At 42.3% G+C, this 24,867-nt stretch overlaps 1 protein-coding gene across 4 annotated transcripts in view; it reads right to left on the reverse strand.

Moving 5' to 3' along the window:
- The window catches only part of LOC142790446 (phosphatidylinositol 4,5-bisphosphate 3-kinase catalytic subunit alpha isoform-like), a 35,726-nt gene that overhangs the window by 9,287 nt on the left and 1,572 nt on the right, over positions 1-24,867 (reverse strand). For 2 of the 4 annotated variants that reach the window (XM_075885265.1, XM_075885266.1), the window contains exons 2-15: positions 22,514-22,965; positions 20,596-20,808; positions 19,831-20,040; positions 15,318-15,565; positions 12,505-12,732; positions 11,467-11,655; positions 9,993-10,265; positions 9,389-9,580; positions 8,473-8,634; positions 7,020-7,123; positions 5,134-5,302; positions 4,481-4,587; positions 1,539-1,660; positions 1,350-1,428 (exon numbers count right to left, since the gene is read on the reverse strand). In XM_075885265.1, the coding sequence (XP_075741380.1) occupies positions 1,350-1,428; positions 1,539-1,660; positions 4,481-4,587; positions 5,134-5,302; positions 7,020-7,123; positions 8,473-8,634; positions 9,389-9,580; positions 9,993-10,265; positions 11,467-11,655; positions 12,505-12,732; positions 15,318-15,565; positions 19,831-20,040; positions 20,596-20,808; positions 22,514-22,646 (2,429 nt within the window). In that variant the 5' untranslated portion in view covers positions 22,647-22,965. The remainder of the gene's footprint in view (positions 1-1,349; positions 1,429-1,538; positions 1,661-4,480; positions 4,588-5,133; positions 5,303-7,019; positions 7,124-8,472; positions 8,635-9,388; positions 9,581-9,992; positions 10,266-11,466; positions 11,656-12,504; positions 12,733-15,317; positions 15,566-19,830; positions 20,041-20,595; positions 20,809-22,513; positions 22,966-24,867) is intronic. The other 2 variants (XM_075885268.1, XM_075885267.1) reach the window with 2 other exon arrangements.

The following is a 24,867-nucleotide window of genomic DNA, read 5'->3' on the forward strand; positions in this document are numbered from 1 at the left end:
CAATTTTTGCACGCCCTGAATTCCGGACATGCCTGATTTACCATACTCATCTGTGGCACCGTCAAGTTCCCGATAGAGTCAATGTATTAAAAAGTTTGAAATTTCGAACCCTTACAGCCTTTGTCATCCGATTTTCCTAATTTTTTTTCACCAATCATAAACTCGAAGTCACCATCAACGCCGCCATTTTGGTTGTTTTAGTACCCTCGAACCCACCATACTCGCAACGCAGGTGTGACCAGCAGTACCGCGCCACAGCTGCCATACCTTTAAAACCGCAATTGCTGCAATTTAGCACACGCCAGTTCGTTACCAGCCGTAGCTTAGTCAAACCTGTAGTCGAACCTCACTGTGTTTGTTCGCATGTCGTTCTGTCAGCTCTGCGGTAGATAGTGTGCTGTGGCATTCTATCTTCAGCGTTCATGTTTCTCAATCTTGAGCATCCACCGAGTTTCTAGCACTTCAGTGCTGCGCGTTTCATCAAGCGAATTCGCCATGACAGCCATCTCGCACGGAGTGGACAGCAAGTGTGACGTGCATTCGTCCATGGACGTTGCCTGCAACGATCTGCGCGCTGCTGTTGCTTAGATTCCAGCCGGCATAACTTTTGAGGACTTTGCCGACGCTGACAAAGACCTTGAACTGTGTGTGGAATTGACCGATGACGAAATTATTTGTCAAGGTACGGAGGATTCTGAAGACCCTGACACCGAGATCGAAGAGGCAGTGCCTACGCAACCAACGAGCTCGAAGTTGACGCAAGCACTCATGACACCGTCATCGGTGTGCAGCGACAGCATGACGTTACCTGGAATTGAGGCAGACATCATCGCGGGCAAGCGGACTGCTGTACAAAAGAAAGTAAGCGACTTTTTTGGGCCAAAGTGTTGAGAAACAAGGTAGTACCGGCCATCTCGAATCTTTTTTATTTTCTTTTCCCTTATCATAAATGTTTTCAGAGCCACTTAAACGATGCATTCGCTAGATTGCAATGAGAATCTTGTACTCCTGCCATTACGCTTTCCACGAGCGAAAATGCCTGTAAAAAAGGTGCAATTTTAAGTGCATTAGATTTTCCGGACTGCCCGGTTTCTGGACATTTTCGTGGTCCCTTGAGGGTCTGAAAAGTCAAACGTCGACTGTACTACAGTTTTATAATGTAACCCAGCTTGAAAAATTGAGTGCCCATCCTCTATACCATAAAAACCGACACATACACATCGTAGCAAATGTAAAGAAAGTGCAGTCATTTTCAGACACTAAATATACGAAAACATTCAGGATAAACAGGTGAATAACTTCATCTTCCTTTGGCAAGTAAAAAAAGAGTTAATTGTGGTTCCACAAACCTGAGGTCAAGTCCCTCCTTCTGCCAGATGCTGTCCATGATGCGAATGACTTGCAACGTCAGCATGTCTTGCCGCAGGTCTGTCAAAAGCGGCAGAAAAGGACACCAAGTTAAAAAATAAAGAAGGGGTGTCAAGTGAACCTGAAGCCGAAGTTAATTGAATTGGAGTCTATCTTTGTGAAAACCTCACCATCGCCATTCTTGAAGATGATCTCGTGGTGGTCTAGAATTTGCTCTGCCAGGTGGTCAGGGTTTTTCCACAGCAACCACAGGGGTTTCTTGGCAGAGTCGAGTATTCTGCACTCGTTTACACTGCATGAATACAGTAGCATGCGTGAATCACTTTGAAGATGCGGAACACTGACGCAACCACATTATAATAAAGGAAACACCATTTTAAGTAGAAACTTGTAAATATAAACAGTTATTGCATCATTAATTTGCTTTAAACATTCGTTTCAGTTTCAATTACATAACCGTTTTGGCTGGTTTTCGGGGTTTAACATCCCAAAGCGACTCAAGCTGTGAGGCATGGTGTACCGTATATTACCAATTATAAGTAGACTCATATAAGTCAACAACCCAACTTGCAACCCCTTTCAAAAAATTGACTCCAAACACAATCACATGCTGCTGCCATTGCAGACCAGCAAGTCTTTCAGAAGAGGGAGTGATGCAAACAATTTATTTGACCGTGAAACATTGTTTACGACTCCTCCTGGCTTAATAGAAGGATGCACCACTCACAGTCATTGCCATTGTGTGAGCCACTGCTGCTGCTTGCCGACGAAAGGGGTACTGGTGGTACTGAAATGCTGCACGTTAAAAACTCCGCGCGGACCATGTCCATTGGCAGTTCATACCAAGCATCATTAACCCATTAAGCCACTTCACTCAAAGAGCTTGGTTTCAACTCTCTGTTAGCAAGTGCACATACCCTTTGCGACAGTACATGCTTTTGCTTCAATATCATCATAATATCATCAGGCTTTTACTTCTCTGGCCGTGAACCCAATCACGAACCACCTCCTGAACGGCAAGGTATGGTCTAGACTTCTGTCCGCAAAAGAAACGGCGCGTCATAGTGCACGCGAAGATCTTGGTTCTTTGTTTTCTCCATTCCCTCACGTACTTTTCCCACGCATCGAACTTCCGCTTTGCTTCAACCTTGCTTTCCGACTCTGCGAAGAGGATCTCTTGCCGCATGAAAGCAGTGCTGTACTGTTACCAGTGTAGCAGTGGCAGTTTGGTGTCTGTTGAGCAGCTTCGTAAATCGCACACATGACTGTTCGCAAGGGAGATAAATGCAGATATTGTGAACAGGCGTGAGGGCAAAAAGTCATGAACATGCTTGCGCTTGCATGCATGAGGCACATGTGACTGGTTATGTGGTTGAGTTCCCCGTGAAGTGTTGCCAGCCCACACGGCACTGCCATCTTTTCCATGGAATGCCCATGGTGCTTTGCGGGAAATCTGAATTTTTGAATTGCCTAGTCAGAAAGCGCTGTTAGGGCGTGCTGTCTACTATAACGAGAAACGCGTGCCATGTCTTTTGCGAACGGTAAACGTCACATTTTTTTTTGCGAGCGAGAGATGCAGGTTGAGTTTTTCGCGACAGATAAGTATATGTTGCATTGCGAGCCAATTGCACTGTCATACCCATATGCAGCGAGCGCCGGTGTTGTTGCCGATTTTGCCCAACAGATGCGCTGATGCGGGGGCAATAGCATTGAAGCCATGATGCCGTCGGTGACTTGTCGTTAAAAAATGCTGTGCCTCTGATGCACCATTGCCGACACCTCCTTGTCTAGCCACCATAGCTATACCGTAGTTTCACTACTGTTGTGGCAGATCGTAAAAGTGTCCGGCTCGGAAAGCGGCATGCCCGCATTTGGAGATGGCAGTTTTATTGACTCCGTTGCCTCTGCGGCTGATGTTATTGATGCGTCGAATAGCAGTGAATCTGAGAAGAACGGCCGGTCGTCAGACCACTCGGAAAAGTACGTTATGAGACCAAGTCGACTTTACGATCCCGCATATAAGTAGACTTCAATGATAGGTCAACCCCCGAACTTTGAAAGGCCATTTTATGGGGAAAAACAAGAACGTCAACTTATTATTAACAATGTACGGTAGTCAAGTGCCACAGATCGTTTCGACCACCTGAGGTTTTTTAAGGAGCACTGATATCGTACAGTAAATGGGCCTTGAGCACACACTACTGCTGAAATGTGACCACTATGGCCAAGACCGAACGCTCATTTCTTGGGTCTGCAACCAAGCACAGCAATCACGGAGCCACAACAGTGGCTCGTCAGAATGCAACAAAGAATATAATCAAGTCAAACCATGGGGTCTAACATGTCGAACTCACACAGAGGCTCTAGAGAAGAGTGGAAGCTCCAGATTAATTTGAGCTATCAGATGTTCTGTACACGTATACATAAGCACTGACTGACCTATCTATGCTACTAGAGCTTATGCACATTCACTATAGGTTCCGATTGGTAGTTCTTGAGCACCACCAGTTATTCATTGCATGCTTTACATGTGCACGCAAGTAAGTTTCATTCCATGACTGTACTGTTGACCAGAACACCAGTTAACCTCTAATCCACAGACCACTGTATTCTAGTCTCTATGTGTGACACCTTACATCTTTCACTGCAATGGTTGTTCTGCCATTTGAAACTATTTCTAAGTCTGCATTTATAACTAGTGCAAACAAAACCTGAGAATGAGTGCACCAGTTTTTAAATGCTACACCTTACATCTTCCATTCCTACGATTGATATGCCATCCTTATCTTCTACTCAATACAAACCAATATCCTAGTTCACAAGCATTTTTACGTTCCTGATTGAGTGCATTTGCAACAACTGCAAATAAAATCTGCAGATATGTCCAAAGCTACAAGAAAACCTTGCCGCTGTTCAATAATCAAAGTCAGCAATGAGATGCAGAAGTCAGAGATGCTTCATTTGTCACGATCGCTGACAAGTGTGCAGCTATTGTGACAAGCTCGGACATAACATGAGGTTTGAAAAGGTGAGACATATTATTGCACTTGGTTCTCAACAATGAAACAAAGATGCTTCGAACTTTACGTGCGAGTCCGGGAAGCGTACTCACATCAAATCGCCCAGAATGCAGCTGTTGTTCAGGGGCGACGGAAAATGCTGCAAAGCTTCTAAGAAGTCCGGCTTGGAAAACTGCTCTATGAGATACTTGAGCCGTTCCTGCAGATTGGAAACGAGAAAGAAAGTACCGTATGCAACACATGCTTTGAAAGGAACCAGCAACATCTTGCTAAGTTGTCATGAAAGGTCTTTAATGTTGGACTGCATTGTATCCCAAATCTCTGCTGGAGGGTACACAAGGGGGAATATGAAGCGGATGCTGTGCTGCCAAAAACTGAATGTTGGTGTTGAGAGCGTTTTTTTTCTCTTTATTTTGTTTTATACATATGAGATGCTTGAAAAACCTCAATTCAGACATATGCAGCATCAGAGTATGGCAGAATTTTCCAGGCAGCCAGGGTAAAAGTATGCTTACAGAAAGATCAGACTGTTGGAATTTGCTTTTGTGGCATGTTCTGAAGATGATGAGACGTATGGCTTTTATCCACAGTGTGGTCTCCCCATCAGCCTTGTTCTTACAATGTTACCTTCAATTAAATCTAGCTGCAATTAGCGCACGCCCCATAACCACCTTTCTGCCCTATGAAAAGTTTGTGCCACTTCATAATTTATCAGCGGCTAAAATTAACAAAAATAAAGGCTGACCTTAGGCGTGTCGTCCTTCCTCTCCTTGAGTGAGTCGGTGAGCTGCGTTAGCTTCTCCAGTGCACCGACCTGGCGCACCACTGACTTCAGGTGGGTGCCAATACCTCGACAGAAACCTTCCAGCAAGAGGCCAAACCGAACCGCTACTGAAGGGTCATGCATTTCAGACCTGTACCAAAACAAACGACTGATCAATTTGCAAAATTGGTGGATTGACCATTGTAGTTCAATGACCCAAAGCGACTATGTCTATGAGTGACTCCATAGAAGGGCAAGAGATATATAATTATATTCTGATCACCTACAGTTCCCTTACCGTGTGCCTAAATCGGAGTACATGTGTTTTTTGCATGTTTGCACAATCAAAGATGGTTTACATGATTGGTAACTCATGCTCTCTAGCTCACAGAAGAGCACTAAAATGTCTTTGTGAATTAACCAAGTCTTAAAGAGATGTAAAATACGAACACTAATACAGTAAAATCTCGGTATAAGGAACTACATAGGACCGCAGTAATTTGTTCGTTATTTTGAAAAGTTATAGTGAAAGCTAAAAAATTAACCATAAATACTTACTTTCCACCAACCAAAAAGACTTACCTTTACAACTGTGGTTCTTTGAACTCGTTTTTCACGATGAAAAACGAATGCAGAAGAGAACACCAAAAAATGCACATCTGTTTTTTCGTTTTTTTTTTTTTTTTTTTGACGCGTGCAGCACAAACTTTGCAGCGTGAAAGCCTTCAGCTCATCCACATTCTCTACTTTCTCCTTAGCGAAAACTGCTTCCGCTTCTTTGTCGCAAGCAGAGTAGTAGCACCGTAGCGTGAACGTGAACTTGCTTTGCGGACACAATAAGTAAACACCGAAAAGATGAACACGATTGACAAGGCCTCCTTAGAGAACACCTATACCCCTTTGGCCTCCAAGATCCCATATAGAAGTGACACAGATAAGAAAAACCCGAAGCGTCGGTCGCGGCTGTCATCGCCTCTTCCTAAGAAAAGAAAGAGCTAAAACAGAAAATTTTTTGCGGTTGGTTTTATGCTCCCTCGCTGTCTCAGGTTTTCCGCGCCCATGCTTCCTGCTCCGCAACTCCAACTCTGCCTTGCTGATCTTGCCCTACCATGTTGCCCTCGCCCCTCTCCTCTGCGCTTGTACACCTGCAGCGTCGGCGTTTCAATAAAAAGAAAGAAAAGGCGCCCTTTCATTTTTTTTTCCCCTCGACACCGTCACGCCTCTTCCGAGATGCAAGGCATCCGTTCGCTGTGTCGTCTGCCGGTGTGGTCGCGATGGATTTCAGAACATAAGTTCGTAGTACTGAGGCATCGTTAACATAATGTGGAACTAAATTAGCACTCGTTATTCTGAAAAGTTCGGTATTCTGAAGTATGTAGTAGTGAAGTGAAATGATTTTACATTGAAACTACGAGCAGTCGGCACGGGACTTTTTAAAAGTTCGTTAATCTGAAAAGTTTGTTAAACTGGAGTTTGTTTTACCGAGATTTCACTGTATGTGGAATAAGTTTCATTGGTAAATAAAGGTTCTGAAATACCCGATACATACTGTGACAATGAGAAAAAGACTTGTAAACCAGCAATGATGATACAGCAAATGATAGGAGGCAATGTCACGCTGACACTTCCACATCAAATAACTGTGATGTCATAGATTTTGAAAAGTCGTTTTTAGGCTTATTCATTGATTTTTTGGTAAACAAAGCCCACATGAAGTTTGAGAGGGTGACACGACAATACTACCATACCTATTTCCACTGCACAATGAGAGGGCCTGGACATAAAACGATAGATTTGAAAAAGCAATACTCTACACATCCTGGAATGTAGAATTTACCATTACAAAATTACTAAGAAAAGCGACTCACTTCAAATGCCAGAAGAAGAAGTGGCCAATGTTGTAGTTAAGCAAGGAGCGCCTGATGAGAAACTTGCCAAGGTCATTTTCGAGGTATGGCTCGTACTTCAGCACCTGCAGTGATCAAAATAAGCATTTCGACCATGCTATGACTAGTAAGATTGGGAGAGCCTTTCACTACCTGTTTTAGCATCAAGTTATAACAGCGTGAAATCAGTTGATGAGGTGACAGTATAGGAGGTAAAAAAGACAGATGCCACAAAATGATAAGTTGATCTTGAATGATATCCCAACTCGCACTTTCTCAAAATTGACATTACGAAAACGTTTAAATGTGTTATTATAGACATTTTCATAACAACTACATGCTGAACAGACAGAAGCACAAAAACAGAAATGTCCACTAATTTCTTTCAACACCGACTGTTGCGATGGGAGCCCTGTTTGTAAGTGAACTGAGCAGTGAAGATCTGCTCACAACATGGACCTCTGAAGCATGGAAAGCTTCACTTGCGCAAAACAGACGTCAAGCATCGAAGAATGCAATTTTGTCTTAAAGGACCCCCCAAAGTACTCGAGTTAAACACCAGGGACTTACAATTAAACTTCGATATAACGAGCCCAGATATAACAAAATATCGGTTACAACGAAATAAATAAAGAATAGTTTTACAATAGATATTGTGTTAGGAATTTACTTTTGTAACAAATTTTTGGATATAACGAACTTATTTTCATTTATTATACAATATTGTTATAATGAGGTATCAGTGTTTTTTTTTTTTTCCTTCACTACCCTTCCTACTGGCGTTATCACCTCCTTGCCTCTTATTTCTTCATAAAAGGTGTGTACAATGTCACCAACGAGTGCCGAGCCCACCAAGCTTTCGTGCTCTTTGGCTGGACGCTGTTATTACCACATGCGAAGTAAAAAACACACATCAAAAGAAAGTCATACGAGACAAGGCAGAATGGGCGGTCGACAGCATGACAAAGCTGGGTAGGATATGGTGATGACTGGTGTCCCTTGTATACGTACCAATCGAGAGCTTTTTCCTGATCACTTCATATGAACAGACTGCTGGTGTCATAATTTGTGTCAATGACGCAGTACACACCAGAAGAGAAAGTTGTGCTGATTCCATGCATCTTCAGAGACTGTTTAGAAACCCTTTATAGTTTGTGGTGACAGTCAAGAGAGTTGCAAAAAAAAATAAACTCACACCTCGATATAACACACCCAGACGTAACAAAATAAGAGTTACAACAAATTAAATCACGAAATCTTGCAAAAGATATAGTGTTAGGAACGTACTTCTATAACAAATTTTTGAACATAATGAACTATATAATGAATATATTATAATATAATGAATATAATGCAATTTCGTTATAGTGGTGTCCAAGTATACGCACAACCTCGCTGAAATATAAAACATGCTCTGAGCTACAAGCTTTCGGACCTGCACGAGCTGAAGAAGGTACTGGGACAGCAGCTCGTCCGAAAGGCCGTCCAGCCACTCGACGGCATACTTGCGGACAAACATGTCCGCATATTTGCAGTCCAGCAGTTCAAGCGCAGTTTCGGGAGACACCCGTTTCCACTTCTTCAGGAGCCGGTACAACTGGAGCGGAAGAGAAAGGACGAGACAAAAGCTTAGGTAACTAAAACATGAAAACAACTTACATGTGGTGCTCTATCGCACAGGCAGAGCACTTAAATTTATGTTTGAGTGAATAGCCAATTTTAAGTTAGAAGCGAATAGACATTTGGTTTTAATAACTTCAAATCGAATTGGGAATGTATGCATCACATATTATAGAGCAAAATGAGCATATTTGTCATGACCTAACTAACCTACAATCTTTTTTGTTTTAGTTTGAAACAAGGCAAGCACAAATATTATACATTCTGGTTAAAAAAAAAATCAAAGCAACATTTATTAGTAGCAGGACTTCACTTCCTGTAGAATGCAAGTGATAACCAGTAAAATATGTTAGTTTAAAACATACTATACTTAGAGCATACAGGCTGACATAACAAGCTTTTAAACTTAAGAAAGAAAAGATTTGTAAGATGGTAGTATGTTCATTTATCCTAGAAATAAGGCTTTGCGGAAGTGAGAAAGGTGTTTTCACGGTATGGCACCCCTTTGTTGCAGCAAAACCACCTTTAGAGGGGAGTTACATGAGGACTAATATACACCTATCGTTCATTTCAAATACTTTGAAATTTCCAATACTCTAAATTCAACTTAAATTTGAATACATTAATGTTCGTTCATATATTCGAAGTGCTCAAATATTCACCCAAGCTTACTTAAGTCACTTTCTGGTTCATCAGTGATTCCGCCTCAACAATTACTGGCAACAACATACCTGAGCCACGTGATCACGGCAGTTCCATTTGCTGGCGTCGAGCAGCTTAGGCAGCGAATTGGGCACGGTGTAACAGTAGTAGCGCATCCGCCACAGAAGCATCTTCTCCTGCTCCAAGATCTCGGACAGTGGGTCTCGTTTGATGATCTCGTGGATTTGATCCTTGTCGTTTTCAGTCCAGTTCTCTGGACTCTGCACCCAAAAGATAAAAAAATCACAGCTGCTGCAACTGCCAGTTTTAAAACCTTAAAACACTGACATAACCAAATTATATTGTAGCAGAAAATTTCATCCTATTGCAAGTTTCTATCACCGGTGAAACATTCGGATGTTTCAAGAGCGCAGCTGAAGCTTTGCCGCTCCTCACTCGTTCGAGACAGATTCGAGATATTTTTGTAGCAATCAAGTTGTGAGGAAATACACTTTGATACAAAGGTCATTTGACAGTTACTAGGAAAAATGGTTCAGGACACCTTTATTTCAGTTGTGTGAAAGAGTGCATCAACTGTGTTGGCCTTTTATTAGAGTCATCCGTGAAAATCTAATGCCGCCAACTGCCACAAAAGAGCACCGCCTCCAAGGAAAAAAAAAAACACAAACATACCTCTTCTCCCATGGACTCTAGAGGCGACACAAAGGAGGCGTACTCCTCAATCTGTTCCATGGTAGGGAACACCACCTGCCCCGAAAAGCGGTCCAGCTCGATGACGAGGCAGGGAGCCTCCCGGTTGGGGTTGGAGCCCGTGCTGCCCAGTGGGTTGAGCAGCTCGTCCATGCCTTTTGGGACAGGCCACAGGTGCAGGTTGACTCGGCCGCTCAGTAGCACACTCTTGTAGTCAAACAGGCTCACGTTGCCCCACGCGATGGCACAACGCTCCTGTGGCCAAAGTCAGAAACGAGTTGACTGAGTGAACTTTTCAGGTATAGCTCACTGTGACACAGCATAGATTTGGCATTCAAAGTGCCGAAACAAGCGCTTTTCATTCTATTTATAAGAGGTGCTAATACCAATTTTCGAAGGTTAGTTTACTTCACCACACAAATATCCTGTACACAAAGACGACCCAGCACAATCGTGAAGCTTCGTAAATGATGATAAGATATTTTATTTTAAAATAAAAGTCGATTTTTGCACAGAGCCCATACTGACACTGACACTATCGCGACACCAAGCTACAGTGTCAATTAAGGTGACTTCACACACTGGTATGGCTAGTTGTGATGACGCCAGACATCGCAACTAGCCATACTGCGAGTTATCAAAAACATTCAAAATGGCTGCTTGGGTGCCGTCAACGCAGCCAACGAAGCGCAGCCCTGTGCGAACCTCACGATATCTTGCATGAGCACATGACAAGGACCTCAGACAGCGTTGTACAAGTTTTCCAGAACATAAAATGATATTGCTATAGTTTGAGCGTGAAGAAAAGATGCTATACAGTCAAGAAGGGGAAAAAACAGACGACACTTTTTTCCCCTTCTTGACTGTATAGCATCTTTTTTTCATGCTCAAACTGAGCTGGACTAAAGCAATATAATTTTATCATGCACCAAGTCGGCCAGTCAGCACTTTTCGATTTCAAGAACATACTGTATCCACTTTCCCAGGGTGCACTCACGCTTATTATTACATTTTATACTCTTGAGTGCTCTGTCTTTCATTTTAATAATAATAAAGAAAACGAGTTCCAAGACTGCTCACCAGTGCAATATATATCAATGAAGCAAAATGAAATTACAGCAAGCAGTGTTTCTCCAGCACCTTCTAAGTTCGGAAGCTGCATAGTAGACTCAGTAAATGAAAGCCTCTTAAACATAATTGCTGCTCAAGTGGAACAAATGCCTCAAACGTGATTGGTTCCATACTTGAATTCTACATTCCTGTTCCCCTTTCAGTAAATGAAACTCTTGTTAGATAAGCCATGTTCTTCCTGGTTCGTTCAGGTTCTGTTTTCACAAGAGTCCACTGTACATTTCTCTATAGATCCACGAAACAATTATAAAACACTCAACATTGCAACCCTTCCAAGTTTGCGCAAGACAGAAATAGAGCGGAACCAAAAGTCGCTGAAACGCACCTCTCGTTTCTTGCGCTGAGATACGGCGCATATAGAGACACACAATCTTGCCGAGCGAGGAATGTCCGGAATGTACATCTGAAACTCTAGCAGTTCATCCCATTTTGGGTTGGAGTGGGACACATGCTCGGTGTCCCGGAAAGGGCACAGGGCATCTGTGCCGTGGTAGATGCCAACACGAACGTATATCTGCAAGGAAAGGTGTAAAAAGATATCTTAGAAAAACAAAAACCAAAAAAACAGTGACCTCTTTTAAATAGGCATATTCTTAAAAGCCAAGCACGACATTTTGGGCCACATAGAGAGTTGAAGGGGCCCTGCAACACAAATTAAGCAAGTTGTTTTCATCATTTGTTTTTGAACTGCGGAATGCCCCGATATCACGCACAAGTAGCAACGCCAAAAACAAAGTAGCTATAATTTTCTTTCTATGGAAAAACCACAGTGTTTTCAGACTAGAGCATTACACAGCAGCTATTTTTGTGAGTGGATGTGACGCTTCCTGATGTGGAATTGACGACATAGGCCATGCATTTTGATTGGTTCGACACGACAAGTCACTCGTAATATTCATACAGTTCCAGATAACTACCACTATTGTGCACTAGAAATTATAAATGCACCTTTTCTACTTCCTCATATATAAAAGGATTTACGTTTTGAAATATGAAAGTATGAAAACATTGCAAAACAACGCTAAGAGCGCTGCACATCAGCCACCGCGAAGCGAGTAGTCTGGTATGCCTTTATGAGAGGCGCACAATGATTAGAAGCGACTTTTCACGGCAGTGAGAGAGCGAAATGCGAAAGGGAACATTTTTTCTTGTCATCTGATGAGGTTTTGAAGTTTGGAGGCTAATAACTTCGGTTATCGTGTACCCATTTCAATAATTCTTTTTGCATTCGTCTCAGTATTTGGCGCTGCGCAAACTCCAGAAAAAGCGTCGCAAGGCCCCCTTAAAAGGTGTGCTGCTTGGATTCACACTTAATTTTGTCATGATATCACACACACTGAAAAATACAGCATGCAGGCCGTACCTTGTCAACATCCTTAACGTTAACGTACGAGGCTCCGAGGATCTTCACCCGGAATGACTCATCAACTTTGTACAGGGAGACTGTGGGTTGCGTTGCCGACAAGGATGGGTTGCGCCGGACATATGATGGAGTGATATAGTTTGAAGGCGGGATGGCTTTATATACAGCGTCCTTCAGCATCAGCATTAGCTGCGGTATCTCTCCTTTGGCTATGCACGTTCGAATGTACTGCAACAGAAACCAGTAAAGAAACAGCCACCAACCTCAGGGGCATAAAAAAAAAAAGAGTAGAAGCACTCGAACACGAAACGAAGAGAAACACACAGGGGAAAAAAGTTCAGCAGACATTCAAGGAGCACTGAGAGAAATTTCGAAATGAAAATGCGTCCTTCATTTGGTTGCTCGGTATGCATACGTTTTTTTGGATACTAAATATAAATTGCTACCATCGCCTGGAAGTTCTTTTGTTTCGAGCGCAAACAGCATAAGAGGGACATTTAGCACTGATTTAAGAATCACTGTCACTATGACGAATTTTGGGAGACCAGGCTTCCAAGTTTTGCCGATGTCACAGACAAGGTTGCGGAGCCCACACAACACAACTGACACCTGATGGCAGCTTTTGTTCTTCACTCTCTTAGCTATGTTGTCAGGCTGCTCTCAATGTGGTTCTGGCCGCTCTCGCCAGTGGTGTTTCAACTACCATAGCAAACAACGTTCCTTTTTCTTTAAGGGTGGCACACTCTCGACGGTACGTTCAATGCATGTCAAGGGGGCGAGTCACAGAGATCCCGCATGCACAGCCCTGATTCAAACAGTGCAGTCTGAATGTCACCGAAACTCGAACACACAAAGTCTTGTGCCACTCCACTCTGAGGTGACATCACAACTAGTAACAATTAAAGATATTAGAATCATTTGCACATTACAGTAGACTATCATTAAATGAAACCTGAAATTACGGGGGAAATGTGCTCCATTCAGCAGGAGTTCTGTTTACTGAGAGATCTACAGGGGTGCTGGACACAAGTACAAAACCAATCATATCGAAGGCAGTCGTTTCACTTGAGCAGTAGTTCCAATTACCAGATTGCCCTTACTGAGAGTCTACTGTATATTAGAGCATCAACGCTTCGATTTCAGTATTAAATATACGAAGCTACTAATGAAAGCACAAAAGTCTCAAATAAGAACTTGGCAGTTGCGGTCCTGAAAAAGACTCTAAAAAGAAAAACTAGTTTTCTCGTATTAGCAAATTACTCTTTTAAGATACCAAAAAATGCCTTGTTTCTGCAAGAAGAGTTTCAATAAGTGAAAAAATGTGCAAAAGTAAAACTTGGGTGGCAAAGCCACCTCCACACTAGGCACCATGGTGTCATAGATTTCAATGCTGCCCACTAGGGTCTGAATTGTTTTTAATAAGTAAAAATTAAGTACAACGTCGTCTGAGGGAGCCACAGATAACATGCCAAGTTCCAGTAAAACTTCCTTAATTCAAAGTCACTGCGACTGAGAAAAGTCTTCAAATTAAGCAGGCTTTCGAAATTAACAAAACATGCAAAAAGTGAGATGCAAGAAACTTTCAATTATTGAGAGTAATCAGCAGTGGCCATCGCCTGTGCCGCCTAGTTTCCAGTCCCAAGGGTTATGTCTTCTAGAAATGCCTTGTACCAATTATGCACCAAATGATGGAAAACGGTGGGTCAAGCTGCTGTAAGCGTAAAAATAAACATACAAAATTGAAAAAGTAAAAGCGATCTCGTCATCGGCTAAAATGTGTACCTGCTGAATTGAAGTCATGCTTCATTGCAATACAATGGTGACACGCAGGCAGCATTTCACTTGCTCCTCGAATCGTCAGCTACCCTTCGCCCATTCTTTCTGAAAATAATTTTATACCAGCCATTGTGAAGGAATTGCATTTTGGCTGAAAAACATGATCATTGCTTTTTGTTTTTTGTTCTCGAACTGAGTTTTTGGAGTAGGTGTTGGAGGCCAGAACTCCGCCAGTGGGGTAAGTGCACAAATTGTTGGAGCAACCACCAACTGGAGGTTCCCACACATCTGAAATACCATTTGACTGACTTTATTATTATTCTTATATTCTGGGTAAATCATGATCGATGCACCAACGTTGCGATAAGCGTGCGACACGCTGCCCGCGTGTTGATTTTGCTACGCTGAAGCACGTCTTTTTCGCAGGAACATTCGAGTCAACCACAATTATACCTCTTTTTTTTTCTTTTTTTTTGCACTGGCAGAAGCGAGGCTGGGGTGCTTCAGTTGTCACTCATTAGTATCACTAGACTGCATTGCCCTGTGGCACCTAAAAGCTGTCGCTTCCCTTAATTTGCAGCGAAATAGAGATTGGGAATCGGCACACAGCACCAAACATTTTTGAAATAACCAGTCTGGTGCTGACCGCCACTTCTAATTATCGAATTAAAGTTACATTGTGAAATACAGAACCGCAGAAATCCTTCGAATTAATTTGAATTTTGAAATAGCCAAGTTTGAATTAATAAGGTTTCCCTGTGATTTCATTGTGTCAATGTGGCCTAAATGTAAAAAGCACTTCAATATTCATGACGTCATCACAGGAGAGTTTGGCAGAAAATTTAAAAGTGACATTTTTGGCACTGATTTTCTCATCTTTCAATAAAATCTATGGTAGTGAAATTTCAACAGCATAGTTTTTACTTATCAGTCTAAACCAATTTACTGTTTGACTTAAGTGTGCTTGCCTTTAAAGATTCATTTACAATACGCATGGACAGCATCGGCCAACGAAAAGGAGAAGAAAGGGGACCCACCTTGTATCGACACAGCGGGTACGACTTGAGCAGGTACTGGTTGACCCCGCACACCTTGAGCAGGTAGTTGTGCTGGTGCTCCTGAGCCATGGCGACCTGCTCTTCGCGCGACAACCGTGAGCATTTGAGCTTCTTGAGGATGGCCTCGCGAATCACGGCCTCGGGAACCGTGTCCTTGTGCAGCTCGAGCGTGTGCTTCTGCTTCTCCCCACTGTCCGACAGTCCCCACACGCACACCATCACCAGCCCTGGCATAGGACAATAAAGACAAGAGCAGCAAAGCTATTTTTGTGAACTGCTGCGACACTTACAGCGCATGACACCTACATGTGCTGGAAGGAGCCTTGTTGTAGCCCCTCCTCAGACGTTACGCAATATTAACTAACCTTAAAATCAATCGTTATTGGCAACCAGCTCCTTACTAACCTGATCTACCAGCTCAGTCAGGTGGGACAGGTGCAGGATAGATCAGGCGGCATGAGTGCGGATATATTCCCGTTTTGCTCATTGCCAACATGATGCTTTGGTGAGCTAATTCATGTGAATTCGTGACGATTATTTTTGGCATGAAACGACACAAGAAAGGTGACACGAAAAAGCGATACTCTAAGCTGACATAATTAATTGCATCCCTCCACTTTTTATATGGTCCAGAACCAGGAGGACATGTGTCGGGTACACCGTGTAAAAAAGTAGAGTGACACAAGAATCAAATTTTCGACACTTAGAATCAAATAATTTCTTCTTTCTGAACCAACACGGATTCAGAAAGGGTTTTTCTTGCGAAACACAGCTGCTAGAACTAACAACCGAGCTGCATTCCAATATGAACAGTAACCTTCAAACTGATTGTATCTTCCTCGATTTTTCTAAAGCCTTCGATCGCGTAGCCCATTGCCGTCTGATTTCTAAATTATCTGCCCTCCGATTAGACTCTCTTACCCTATCTTGGATTCGCAACTTTCTTTCACTTCGTCAGCAGTTTACTATAATTAACAATTCCCCTTCCCCTCTTTCCCACGTAACTTCTGGCGTTCCACAAGGGTGCGTCCTCGGCCCCCTACTGTTTTTAATCTATATAAATGATCTGCCAAATAACATATCTTCCAGCATGCGTATTTTCGCAGATGATTGCATAATTTACCGTCCTATATCATCCCCCGACGACTACTTAACTCTACAAAGCGACCTTCACCGCATTAATGACTGGTGTAACAAATGGTTAATGTCCCTGAACACGGAAAAATGTAAAATAATCTCCTTTACGCGCAAACAAAACGTTTGCACTTTCCACTACACTATCAATAATTCTCCACTATCACAGGCATCATCCTATAAGTATCTTGGTGTCCATTTCACACCCAATCTCTCCTGGTCTCACCACATCACCACCATTAGCGCGAAAGCCTCCAAGTCCTTAGGATATCTACGCCGTAATTTACATAGCTGTCCCGCTCACGTCCGTCAACTAGCCTATCAAACCTTTGTCCGTCCCCAGCTTGAATTTGCCGCTCCTATCTGGTCCCCTTATCACAACTACTTAATTAACATGCTTGAGGCTATTCAGAATAGGGCGGCCCGTTTCATTTCACGCAATCATGACTATCACAGCAGCATAACGCAAATTAAAAACAATCTTTCTCTTCAACCCCTGAGCACTCGTCGCGACATTTCCCTTCTTTGCCTCTTTCACAAATACGTGTACACCAACAGACCCCTCCCACTCCACCTCGATGTTCCTTCCATTACTTCACGTAGGTTGCATAATCACTTCAGTTTCAAGCGATTATACGGGGCAACTGATTCATTCAACTCATCTGCTCTTCCTCGCGCCATACGTTTGTGGAATGGTCTTCCAGATAACATCGCATCTGTATCAGACAATAATTCTTTCCGTCAGTTGCTGCTTACTCTCTTCTCACAATAGACTTGCCACTGTTCTGCACGTGTCGGATTTTGTGCCCGATTATGTTTGTTGCACACTGGAAATGTTTCCTGTATATGGGCATATGTTCTGCGTTTTTTGGTGCTTTTTCTATTGTATGTTCTGCAACTTATAACCAAATAACGGCACGTCGTTGAGGTAAAGCCAGCTGGCTATCTTTGGTTGATGTCGCCTTCATATGCTATAATGACTGTAGTCAGTTCCCACTGTCGTGTGTGCATTATGAAATCGCCTTTTCTTTTTTCTTGTTATCGCCTGTTAACTTCAACTTATATTACAATCCGCGTCATACTTTCATTGTGCTGATATGCTTTGTGAATTATTTGTGATACGCTTTGTGAATTATTTTGTGTGATCTGTAAAACTTCACCAATTACCCCCCTTACTCAATGCCCTATAAAGGGCCTGTAAGGATTTTTCAATAATAATAATAATAATAATAATAACTTATGCCAGTTGAGAGTACCACTTTGTCCTGTTGTCTTTCTTGTGGCGTCGTTTCACACTGAAAAGTAAACACTATGCTCATTGCTCTTTGGCGTTGAAGGTATTGACTCCACCAGTTTTCATTACGAGGAGCATTCATTTCTGATTACAAGAAATCAAGCTGCCAGTAGTGCCCTCCTTTCCTGATTTATTCCTGTCACGATGCACTGCCCATCGCAGCAGTGCATATCTTCTCTTTCTTCATCAATCGAGGATGCCTAACAAGCGGGTATCAGCAGACCGACTCGTCTTGACTTACTGAGTGATCCTAATGGATGCAACAAACAATTTGAACTGCGGCGTAAGGGGGAAAGCAAAGATAAAGTATGTGTGAAAAATAAGGGGTTTTCTGTAACAGTATGTAGACACATGTCATCTTTCAAAATTACTTGCCTCAGCATATCGTGGAATGAAAGCATGTTACAATCAAATATTGTATTAAGGAGTACGGTAATAATCAGTACTTTATTTTTGTCTCTGTTTTCCTCACCCATGATTCCATTAATTATCACTGCTTTAATAGTATCATCAATTAATCATAGGTGCCCATAATATTTTGCTGAGTGGCTTTTGGAATATCACTTTCATCACAGTGCAACATGTTCGTTAAACTGGCTACAAGTAATAGTACTTTAAGTCCATGTCAAAACATATGGATGCATATGACAGCATCATGAATATATTGAGGCAGCTTCACACTAACGGTGCAATCCTAAAAAAGTGCAAGCTAGACAAGCTTTTTTATTTCTACCGTATTTGGTGTTCTCTTTCTTTCCCTCTTTTTTTTCTTCTCCAGTTTCTTTACTTGTCTTTTTTCCTATTTATTTATATTTCCTTCCTATTTGCCCCATCAATTTCCTTTCTCTTTTTATTTCTCACTTGCTTCCTTTTTTTTTTCTCAATTTTTTTATAAATGCTTCTGCCTGCACAACGCTAAACAAACGTCAGTCTATGAGAGCCCCGACCCCTGGAGTGCTCCATGTCATCAACGCTATCGAACAACAAGAGGATGAAGACTTCTCATAGCCACGAGCGCGTGTTCAATATGCTACAAATGTTTAGGTATGCTACATGTAAATTGTTCCTGCGTTAATATCGTCATTAAAATTTCTGTTTTTCTTAGTACCAGAAAGTGCCGTACATCAAAGCAGAAGTCGACAGATGGAAAACTGAGCTTAACAAACAGAGGCTAATGCACATACAGAAGTGAATGTAAGGCGCAGTTACTGCCCACCATTATTTTTTTCCTCACTGGCTTTGTCTTATCGCTAGAAGAGAGATAAAAACCACACCAAAGTATATTAGGTCTGCTCTCTCCTTTCCATAAAAATCAGAGATGCGTCATGAATGAGGTTACAGGCCAAACAATTGCAAACTAAAAGGGGAAAAAATGTGCTCAACACAAATTTATAAACAAATGTACACAAATACGTGAGGACATTCCTACAAGATACTCCACCAATGCAAAAGAGCAAAAGAAAGAAAAATGGCTCGCAAGGCAATAGAGGTCTAAAGTTATCGTGCACATCAGCTGTCCCGACAATTACAACAAGCCTCCTCATAAAAATGCTGCTTCTCTAGGTTGAAACTTTCATGTGTTTCCTGATGCTGATTCCTTCGTTTCACAACCAAAAAAATGTTGAATCCTCTTTTTCTTTTACTGTTAGCTGAGAAGGAATGGGACACTTTCTAAGGATTTCTGAGGACATTACAACAAATGAAAGAAGTCACACCAAGTATTACTTGTCTGTCCAAAATTTTCAAGCAGCAAAGCAGATACCAATCCCTAGCACCTGTAGTTACTTCAAATTTATGCATCCATGTTCAAACTAAACAGCAAAGTGAGTGTTGTAATAACATAAAACTCTGTATGCCCAGGATTCTGTATGAAAACTATGCTCATATATATTTTGGTTAATTAATGAGCTGAGATACTAGATAGCAAATGTTAAAGTGATGAATTGATGACGTTCTTTCTTTTTCCCCAGCATAACCAGCCCATAGTGGATAAAAACCACTGCAGCAGCCATGACTCAACAACACATTGAAACCTCATCTCTTACAAACGGAAACATCCTCTACCTTTGTCCAGTTTCCTTTCCAAGTTGGCCGGCAGCTCTTCCGAGCTTTCAATCTCGGGCGGGTAGACGTACGACGCCCGACACTCTTCGCTTCCCGTGTTCCTAGTGTCGACCGCGTCCTTACACACACTCAAGATGTTGCGTCGGAAGTCGATCACCTCGGAGTCCTTCATGTTATCAAACTCATGAGCGCAGCCTCCGACCGCCAACCCTTTATATACAAAACAGAATGAAAGTAGAGACGAACCAATCAGCATTTACAACTTCAAGGAAAAACATTTTCAAGGATCAGTTCAAACAAACATGCGTCACCTATCACGTAATAATGAATATAGCGTGAATTGAAGCAGACCAAAATTACGCTTACAGCTGATGGTATTCAAACACACGGACAAAGAAGTTGTGGCTTCGGATTCTGCCAATGATATGAGTGATATTTTATCCACTTTGATTAATTTAAATTTATGCTTTGATTTATTACACTAGGGTAAAAAGGCAACAAGTATCGATCTCTATGCTTTTCCTGGCCTAACTGTTGATTGACTTCATTTGATCATACTTGACCTTTGCGTTCTAATCCTAATATATTGTGTGCAGTTTGCATTATAACTTTCCAGTCCTGCTTGGCTATTGATGGCACATGACATCAATAGCCAAGCAGGACACACACAGGCTGCGAACGCAAAATGTACTAGGCTACTCTGCAAAGATGTGGGAACACTCAGCAATTTTCAAGCTCTGCTTGAAAAAGTGGAGTGTTTCTTACGAATTTCCGAGTTGAGCTTTTTCTCTTCAGTGTTGCCCTTCGGTTCGACGACCTTCAAGATGGGCTGGAAGAGATGCAGGTCGCACAGCCGACGGTACTCATCGTAGAACTCCTCCTTGTCTCCTTCGCGGGTGATGGACACGAATATGTACGATGATGGCTCACCCAAATGTCTATACAGCGGGTACTTCTGAGCATTCTCCCAGAGGTCCTCTGCATCGAGGACCATCACGCAACAGATTGTTCATATTAAAGTAACTAGAAAAAAATTACTACTTCAAAATGTTCTTCATTAATCTCACTAAAGTTATCATCATCATCAGCGGCTTGACTGCGCCCACTGCAGGACCAAGGCCTCTCCCATGTTCTGCCAGTGAACTTGATCCTGTGCTTGCTGCTGCCACTTTACACAATCGAATTTACTAATTTCATCTGCCCACCTTACTTTCTGTCTCCCTTTCACCCACTTGCCTTCACTGGCAATCCGGTCAGTTATCCGGGGCCCCGAAACACTTTTTTGAGTAACCGAACAATTCACTGGAAGAGCTTACTGCCTCACAAATTCAGCATCGCGAAAATTTTTACAAACCATCCAGTACGGGCGCAGTTACAGAGATTTGTCACACGCTGCGATTGCATTCTCTCTTCTCTCGTCCCAACGAAAGCGCTAGATGCTAAGCATGAAGGGATGGCAGGGGCAAACAAAAAATGTCATACACGCCTCGTGACCTTGAGCCCCCTCTTGTCTTACACCTTTAATAATTGGCATTCTTTCGCTTTTTTACCGAGCCCTGTGGTGGCAGTTGATCCTCTGCAGATATTTTCCAGGATGTCTCTATATGTTTCATCGACGCCCTGATTCCACATTGTCTGCATGACTGCCAATATTTCTATTGAATCAAATGCCTTTTCGTAATCTATGAAGGCTATGTATAGTGGTTGGCTGTATTTCAAGCATTCTCCTCTTACCTGATTAACTATACGAATGTGGTCGACTGTTGAGTGGCTTGTACGAAATCTTGCTTGATCCTATGGTTGACTGAATTGTAATGTCTTAATTATGTTTCCAATTACTTTTGTAAATAGCTGGTATACCACAGTAGCACCAATTAATCAACTATGTGCCAAGAACGCATGCATATCAAGCTGTCATTTCATCAAGTGTACAATGTACTGCACATGCCATGTGAAGGCTTCTTATTCAACTTCTTACACTAGTTTGTGTTCTCAGTTGCATTCACCTTCTTTCTCTAGATTTACCGTGAACATAAAGTTTACGGCAACTTTAAGCCTCAGGTACAATTAGTTACCAGACAGCTTAATAAAGAAAAATGGTAAAAGCACTCCTTACGCGCGAAAATCCATGTGATGGTGACAAGCGACTTTACTGAGATACCGTTACTCAAGCTGGCTGCCACTTATCACACGAAATCCCACTCACATGGTGGCTTCAACAACGAATTTCTAATGTTGCTGGCATGAAAGTGACTAACTTGTACTGAAAATTATATGATGCCAGCAGCATGTAATGTAAAACAATATTTTTGTTGTACAAAGTGACAAATTATCTCTGAAAGACTTGCACAAACATTTCTTTTTCTAACATGCAAGAACATTCTGTGATTCCATTGCCTGTGCAGTGCTGGGCCGGCGACACTGCGCCACCCACATATATATGATTTTCCGACTTCTCACTATAAGCTAGTTGTACAACATCCAGGTGATGAGTGACAGTTTCTAGGTTTCCAAAAGCAAGCGATCAACCAAACAACCGGCCACACGATGCTCACTTTCGCTGCCTTATAAATTTCTCCTCACCGTCAGGTGGATTTTCGCACTTACGGGGTTCGGCTTAAAAAATCGGCGCACATAATTCCATGCGCAATGTGACCTCAAGACTCCAAGGAACGCAGCTCACCCTTGATGCTCTCCAACGTGGCATCTCTGGAACACGTGAGGGGGATGATGACGCCTGTCGGGAGTAGACAGTCCACCACTATGGTGTTGGGCATAATGGGGTATCCCCATAGCTCTCCCGATGATGGCGGCATCTTGAGAGCACCTCCTACAGTTCACTTTCAGTCCGAAGATACAAGCGAGTGATGTGCACTGCTGCAATAAACAATTGATTTCATTGATATGTGGGGACTAATGTCCCAAAACCACCATATGATTATGAGAGACGCCGTAGTGGAGGGCTCCGGAAATTCCGACCATCTGGTGTTCTTAAACGTGCACCCAAATCTGAGCACACGGGCCTACAGCGTTTTCGCCTCCATCGAAAATGCAGCCGCCGCAGCCGGCATTCGATCCCGCGACCTGCGGGTCTGCAGGTGAGTACCTTAGCCACTAGACCACCGCGGCGGGGGGCTGCAATAAACAAGCGGTGGACGAAAGTTATGCTAACGCATGCTGCTTTTTGATTTTGTAGTTCCTTTGTTTACCACACTGTTTCATAAGCATAAGCTTAGCCACTCTTTGCGGCCACGCATACTATTATTCATTGACCTCATCTTTGTGCCACAAGATCGTTACAAGAAAGGGACAGAGAAAGGGGTTCAAAAAGCCAAATATTTCATTTCCAGTACACCTTACAGCATTGACAAATAAGGAAGCACATATTCAATGTTAGGCTCAGAACTTGCATGGCAGGAAGGAAAAAGAAGGAACACACACAGACACAAGTACTGTATAAGTCATACAAGTGGTGCTTTTAACACTGAATATACAGCGCCAACAAGGCCTGAAATGTACCCTTACAACAAGATCAGCATGGAACGGAGCAGTATTTATACCACTTGTACACGAGTACAAATCTATAATAGCCACCTGGTAGCTAGGTTATGAAAAAGCACCTCCTGAATTCATCTCATCTTTCTGATAAGTACTCAGACTACACATTTTTTTTATATATAGCAAGGACATGACCTATATTGGAATACCGATCTGCATAGAGCCCAGCGATTGTACTAATGTTGAGTACAGAAGTTGTCTTTCAAATGAAATAAGGCACCGCTCGCAAATGTAAGCCATTCAGGATCAAGGTGCGCATGAACGTAGTTTCAGATTTCTCAACAGTCACATAGCTTTGGCGATTTCAACGACAAGGTTTACATATTCTTCACATGTCTGTGGTCGCATCATGTGATCACAAATTTGCGGAACACACTTATTATCTCAAGAGTTATTTGAAGCAATATCAAGCGAAAGAATAAAATGCGAAGAAATAAAAAACTTTTCTCGAGAAAAAATCGAGAATAGCTGAGGTTTACCAATCTCAGATTTTTAAGCTAGAGATGTGAAAAAAAAAAAAAACAGCAGGCCTGCGCAGGACGCGCAGCACGTTCGCAGCGAAAGCTGGAAGAGCGGCCTTTCAGAGCCTTTTCTATTAGCTCTTTGGTTAGTTGCTGTAAGTACACTTGCTGGGCACCCACTATGCCATATATGAGGAAGGAAGGAAAATAACTTTATTTTGATCCTGCAGAACGCAAATCATAATTTCTGTGCAGTTGGCCGGCATAAACTATGCTATCCTTTATTGTTCTTCAGAGAAGCGTGATATCCGCTACACACTTATGCCTGACGTGGGTATGCGCCACAGTTAAGTGATCAAGAACAAGCTTTTGTAATGGCTTAGAGCATTAGATGACCTACTTGTTTCGCAATTCGCAGTGTGTGATGCCTGGTTGCTCCTTTGATGTTTTAAAACGCTTTATTACTCATATTAACACGATTCTTTTCCCGACACCAAGCCTACTGTAGGGCCGTTTGAAAACGGGTTCCAAGTTCTGTAAAAACATGGCTTGAACAGAGAGGGATGTATGTACTATGGAGAACCAGCTGTCTTCAGTGTAACAAACCTGAAATCATTGAACATGTATTTATTGATTGTAGCAATGCCATCTTCTTTAGGGGCATTTTACAGGGGACTTTGAAAATATATTTACCTCTTACTGCACATAGAATTCGTTTTTTTGCCTTGTGAAAGTTTTGTGCAACACTTGGATCTTATTTTCTTACTTGGTCTTCATTCGGTATGGCGTAGTATGTTATCGTATACAGACACTGTGATGTAAGAGTTTCGTCTGTTCGTGAGTGTTTCGTGGAAGCTGTTATCAAAGTGCGAGACGTGTACAAAACTACTGACTGTGTTGAAGATGTGATATTTTTGATGCATTGAAACTGCACAGTCTACGATTAAGTGTTTCATACACACCTCACCTCTTACGCCACGTAAAGAGAACGTCCCTGCACTGCGACCACTGCAATCAT

Source organism: Rhipicephalus microplus, unplaced genomic scaffold, assembly GCF_043290135.1.
Source record: "Rhipicephalus microplus isolate Deutch F79 unplaced genomic scaffold, USDA_Rmic scaffold_107, whole genome shotgun sequence".
NCBI classification, from domain to species: Eukaryota; Metazoa; Arthropoda; class Arachnida; order Ixodida; family Ixodidae; genus Rhipicephalus; species Rhipicephalus microplus.